Consider the following 5,602-nt stretch of genomic DNA (forward strand, 5'->3'; position numbering starts at 1 on the left):
AGGGACAGGGGCTGCGGGTCAGGAGTGAGGGGCCACCAGCAAGGCTGAGTGCTCGAAGGCAGGGGCTGGACACTGCTTTCTGTAGTGCTGGAACCGGATTGGGGCCTGGACAGGTGGTGCAACCCACTTTCCCAGAGGACAATGGGGAGGGGTCTGCATGGACTGGATCCAGTCCTGCACGTAGCTGGGGGCTCTTGGCTGTGGGACATGGCAGGGGTGACCACGGGAGTCTGCCTGTGCTGGAGGGGGGCAGGGGGCAGAGGGGAGGTGTGGAGATGCAGAGCAGGGACTGGGGGCGTGGCATGGGGACCTGCGCCAAGGCGGTGACCTTGGATGAGGGGTTTCAGCAGTGGCGGGCAGAGGCTGAGAAACTCCATGCGCACAAGTTTTACCCAAATCATCCATGCTGTTGCTCCCCATCTCTGTGTGCCTGAGGGATGTTTCCCGTCACCGTCTCCCAGTCCCAGCTCCCCGGTGACACATGCCTTTTGTCCCCAGGTCACAGTGAGTGTGAAGGTGGAGGAGGGGACCTCAGACAGGATGCAGCCCACCAGGGCACTGCTGCAGCCTGGTGATTCCTGGCCAGAGCAGCTATGGGCCCAACCTCCAGATGTGTCTCTGAAGAAGGTGGCACAGAGGGACAGCCTAGGGCCTTGGGACCAGCCACCCCATGGCCTCACAAAGGACTCCACGCCCAACCCGGAGTCAGATGAGAGGCCAGGTGCTGGCCGGAGCGTGGGTCTGGGTGCTGCAGTGCCTGTCCTCCGTCTTCCCCACTCTCCCACGTGCTGAAAGCTCTGGCTGCCACAGTCACCAGCCCGTACAGGAGAGGAGTAGGGCTTTCCCACTCCTCCAGGCCTGACCTGTGCCTTCTCTTCCCCCCGCAGGTACAGGGGCCCTGGGCAGAGCTCATCAGCAGCCTCCTGAAGAAGGGCCTGCAAACCTGGAGCTGCCGAGGACTTCCCCAGGGAGGCTGGGGGAGAGGGGCACCCTGAGACCTGAGCAGGGCCAGCTGCAGAAGGGGCAGGGCAGGCTGGCAAGGCAGGGGGAGAGCATGGAGGTGAGCAGGGCACCAGCTTCAGCTGGGGGTGGGAGAGCAGCTGGGGCCACGCCTGGGAAGAGCCAGGGGCACTGTCAATAGTTTGGGGAGCAGAAAGAACTGTGGACCAATGAGCCTCTGATGGGGGCTGCAACCGCACCTAGCCAGTGTATCCCAGAGCTTGCTCCCCAGTGCTCATAGCCAGGGGTGCTGGCATGCAGGAAGTCCTGGCCGCAGTGGTGGAGCCAGGGCCCCTGGCTCTAAAGCTGGTGCCTCAAAGACCCAAGCACATAGAACGTGATGAGCCGCACCAGGGTAGACACCTGCACCCCTACGTCCATGACTGCACCTACATCCCATTTTGCACCCAGTGCGTCATGACCCAGTGTGCAGAGAGCTGTCACATAGAGGGATCCCAGAGGGCGGTGGGGGCTGAAGGCAGCTGGAACAGGAGACACTGATGGGGAAACGCTTGTGCCTGCAGCTCCGTGAGGCCTTTGAGGACGTGGCTGTGTACTTCACGCGGGAGGAGTGGGAACTCCTGGAGGATGCACAGAAGGGGCTGTACCGGGACCAGATGCTGACAAACTGCCGAGCTCTCGTTTCCCTGGGTAAAGCTCTTTCCTGCTTTTCCCTGCAGCCATGTCAGCGCTGACGCTTATTGTCTTCTCCCTGCTTCTCTGCGCTTTCGTCCTTGCAAACTTTTTCTTGGTGGTTGAAACCACGTCCTCTCCACAGCTCTGTGGTGAAAACCCATTGCCACTTCCCAGGGGTCTGTGATATAAGACTTTTTTTGGCTTGTGGGCAGAGCTGAGGGACTTTTAGGAGGCCACCTTGCCTTTTTAGCACTTTATTTTCCCTCCTGTTCTCCTGAAGGACTTCCTTGGGGAAAGGCTTTGAGGCTTTCTCTAGGTCAGCCAACACAATTACAAGGTGTCTCCTTCTGTTGTCTGTATCTAGGCCTCTTGGGACCTTTGTTTCCAACCCAGCAGGATTTACCAAATGTCTGTGTACTCCTCTCCCCTCCTGGGATGATCCTCCCGCTGGATGGGATGATTGCTTTTGATACTGCTACAGCTTTATAACATCTTCCCTTCCTCTGTCCTGTTGGGGAGTGCCCCTCTCTCCCAGAGAGAAGTGTCATGGTCAGCCATCTGTCCTGGATTCTGTTCCCTGCCAGGCCCAGCTTTAAACCTTCCCAGAGAAGAAACTCACTCCCATTCCTTTGCCTGGAATTACACTGATAAGACAGATGTTATCCAGCCACCAGTGTGTCCAGCCTCTCTCTGTTTTGGTGCCTTGTAAATAGCAAGAGCTTCATCTTTCTGCTCTCTATCACATCGCAGGTCACTGCATGTCCGCCCCTGTCCCTGGGAACTCTGTCGGTCTCACGCCCATCTTATACCTCAGAGTGGTTGGTGTTTTGTTTCCTACAACCGTCCCCACCACCTGGGTGACAAAGGCCATCACCTGTGACTCATTCTCTTTCATCCTAACCATCCACCCTCCCTTGTCCTTCAAGGCCCGGATAGAATCCTTGAGATCATTACATCCATTCCCTAAATCCCACTTGGTTATATTTCATCCAGTACCCAGTCATGAACCCTCTTAAACATTGCCCCAAACAGGATATCGAGGTCCCATGCCTGACTTAATTCTCTGCATGCAGCGAGGACAGGAGGAGCTCTGGGTCAGTGATGAGAAGGACCATGGGGACATCTCTAGATTGGAGGACCTGTCACCAGGTGAGTTGTGGCGGTCCCCTCCCCCGACTCCCCTCTCGGACATGCTCTTTGCCTAGAGTGACGGGGCCTGGAGCCTGCAGACCTGCCCTGTACTCCCCTTCCAGGTGCTGACCTCAAATAGCATTTTCTGTCATGAGTTCAGGCAGGTGTTTCCATGCACTAAAATTCCAAACTGTGGAGATGAGCAGCCGTTTCCTCCTCCTCCCTCTCACCACAGCTGTTAGGGTACAGCTGTGTTTGCTGTCTTGATGTTTAAGTATAGCTCTGGTTTCACTGGGATACCATGGTCTTATGTTGCTGAATGAAAACCAAAATCTAAGAGCTGATTTCCCCGGCCCAAAGTAGCCATACCTCTATAGTACCCTCTCCCAGGGCACGATGGGATTTGTATTTCCCACATGGAAATCAACATGGTGGATAAAATCTCAGCGTAGCTGTTGTAGGATAAGAGTGGGGCTGGGGTTCTCTGTAGTGCCCCTTGGTGTTGAATCCTGGTCTTGGGTTGTATTGGATGGCTCTGTGCAGTGGGTGGGACTCACAAGCTTTCATGCTGCGAGGGAAGTGAATCCCCCATGGCTCGTGCCTTTGTGTTTCATCTCTGGGCTGCGTGTGTCACACAGCCTGGGACTCAACAGAGGCCATGTGCAGGTTCGTGCCAAGGCCTTTGGTCCCAGTGCAGATTCCGGTGATGTGGAGGCCACTTGGGCCTTGTCAGCAGAGGAAAGCTGCATGCACTTGTCGTGGAAACACACGCAGCATACTTTTGGGTCAGGTCAGCAGAAGCTTTTATTTAAAAGAAACTACAGCTGTAGGGGGGACTCCAAAGTGACATGGATCTCCCAAGCACTTGGAAGGGGTCCCCCCCCAAGAGCAAAATCAGGAGGCTTATATACTTTTTAACAGTTGCTTACAACTCACGTGATCATATAGTGAAATTAGCATGAAAAGCGGCTATAACATTACTTCATTATTTCTTTGCTGTAATCAGGATGGGAACTAATGGGGGAGGCGAGGTTAGTTCACAAACCTCCTTCTTGCACCTGCAAATCAGAGTTGTACATACTTTTTGCTATCTTCAAGGCCGCGGTGAGCGAAGCAGTTGCAGAGGAGTTACAAAGAACAAACACTTTCTCTTATCTGTTCTACTATACAGAGCCAGCAATTCTCCACAAAGCGGTTATGTCATCTTATAACTAAAATAGTCAAAGTTTAAGGCGCATATTTTTTCTGATTCCACAGTTCCCCCCCTTTGAGACTATTTTAGTCTCACTTTACCCTTAAATTTTTATTCTCATGAGCCCCTCTATTTCATCATGCAGCCTTTCATGTTTTCTTTCAATCTGCTCACACTTTTGTAATACCATTATTCTAGACTCTGCTGTGGGTTTTCTTGCCTTGCTAAAGCTTCTCCTGCTGGCTTTCACGCAGCAGAGGATCAGTTGCACTAAGACATAAAACATTATCAGAACTATCAAGACAAACAATATTCCATACAGGATTTTCTTGCCAAGGGCCCCGGAATCTGGGAGCCAGGAGGTTAGCCAAGACCACATTTCTTTTAGACCCCAGTCAGTATTTTCTGAGGCCACTTGATGTAAGACCCTTAACTGACTTCGGATTTTACGAATGTCAGTTTCAATTCGCATGTCCTGATTGACATAGACACAACAGGTGGAGTTTACTAAGGCACATACTCCTCCCTGGGATACCAATAGGTAATCTAGGGCTACGCGGTGTTGTATAGTTACTTGTGAGATCTGGGAGATCTCTTCTTGCAGAGCCTGAATTGCATCCGCAGTGGCATTTCCCATAGCTTCCATTGTGGCTGAAATGTTAATTATGGCTAGTTCCAATTCTCTTACTCCAAGCCACGGTATGAAGGTTCTCACAAATTGATGGAACCCTGTGTTTCTGGTAGCTAAGGGGTTAACCGCCCTTTTCATGTGATGGTTGAAATTTTTTACTTGTTCCAGATATATTGTACTATGCATTTCAAAACCAGGGATAACACGTCCAAGAGTGCATGCCCCCACCCAATTCCAGGGCAAGATTTTATGAGCCCTGTTTCCGCAGAGCCAGTAAAGGCCTGGGGCAGAAAGGGTACTCAAATCTCGACAGGTGTTGTGCCATATCCGGCACTTTCGATTAATATGCATCGTATAGGACGGACCACGTTCAGCTGTTATCCTGCTGGACCGAGATATATTACAAGAAGTAAAATTGGAGTCAATGTAAAATTCCGATCTGTTTGCAATGAGAGCAACATGAGGTTCCTTAGAAAAGTTGTAGACCATGAATCCTGTACAATTGAGAGAGGGTACATTACCCAACAGGATTCCACTGGTGCTATTGGGGCTATAATCTAGAGTAGTTAGGCAATGAGGGTAGTGTCCTACAGGTGTGGCTTTATTATAAGCTCCGGTGTTGTTGGATCTGTAACAGAAAGGCGCCTCTACTCTTGGGGAGATTATCCAGTTAGCAGGGGCGGCCCTCCATTCTTTAGGAGCGGACCGATGGGCAGCTAACGAGTAGTGTCTAACGAAGCCGCCGTTTATTGTTCCCCATTGCCGGAGGGATATTGGTACTCCGATCATTGGGATTCCTTGTTGTAGGTGCGCTGGGCTGTGAGAGCATATCCAGCAGTCACTTTTATTTCCAGCTTGAGCCACCGTACGGGAGATCTGCAAGTACAAATTTTTCTCCCACCCCCCTTGGGTGATACTGAGATACCCAAGTGTGATATATAAGGATATCAGTGCCATTTTTAGATACAGGAGGGACAAAGAATTTTAACAACAAACATAACCAGCACCAGAAA

At 51.8% G+C, this 5,602-nt stretch overlaps 1 protein-coding gene across 7 annotated transcripts in view; it reads left to right on the plus strand.

The window, feature by feature from the left end:
• Window positions 1-5,602, plus strand: part of LOC102369799 (zinc finger protein 3-like) — a 17,121-nt gene that overhangs the window by 1,550 nt on the left and 9,969 nt on the right. For 6 of the 7 annotated variants that reach the window (XM_025195657.1, XM_025195656.1, XM_025195658.1 and 3 more), the window contains exons 3-6: window positions 499-721; window positions 888-1,060; window positions 1,524-1,650; window positions 2,668-2,784. In XM_025195657.1, coding sequence (XP_025051442.1) covers window positions 541-721; window positions 888-1,060; window positions 1,524-1,650; window positions 2,668-2,784 — 598 coding nt within the window. In that variant the 5' untranslated portion in view covers window positions 499-540. Of the gene's footprint in view, window positions 1-6; window positions 722-887; window positions 1,061-1,523; window positions 1,651-2,667; window positions 2,785-5,602 lie in introns of those variants that run through there. The other variant, XM_025195654.1, reaches the window with a different exon arrangement.

Source organism: Alligator sinensis, unplaced genomic scaffold (assembly GCF_000455745.1).
Source record: "Alligator sinensis unplaced genomic scaffold, ASM45574v1 scaffold1419_1, whole genome shotgun sequence".
Classification (NCBI taxonomy): Eukaryota; Metazoa; Chordata; order Crocodylia; family Alligatoridae; genus Alligator; species Alligator sinensis.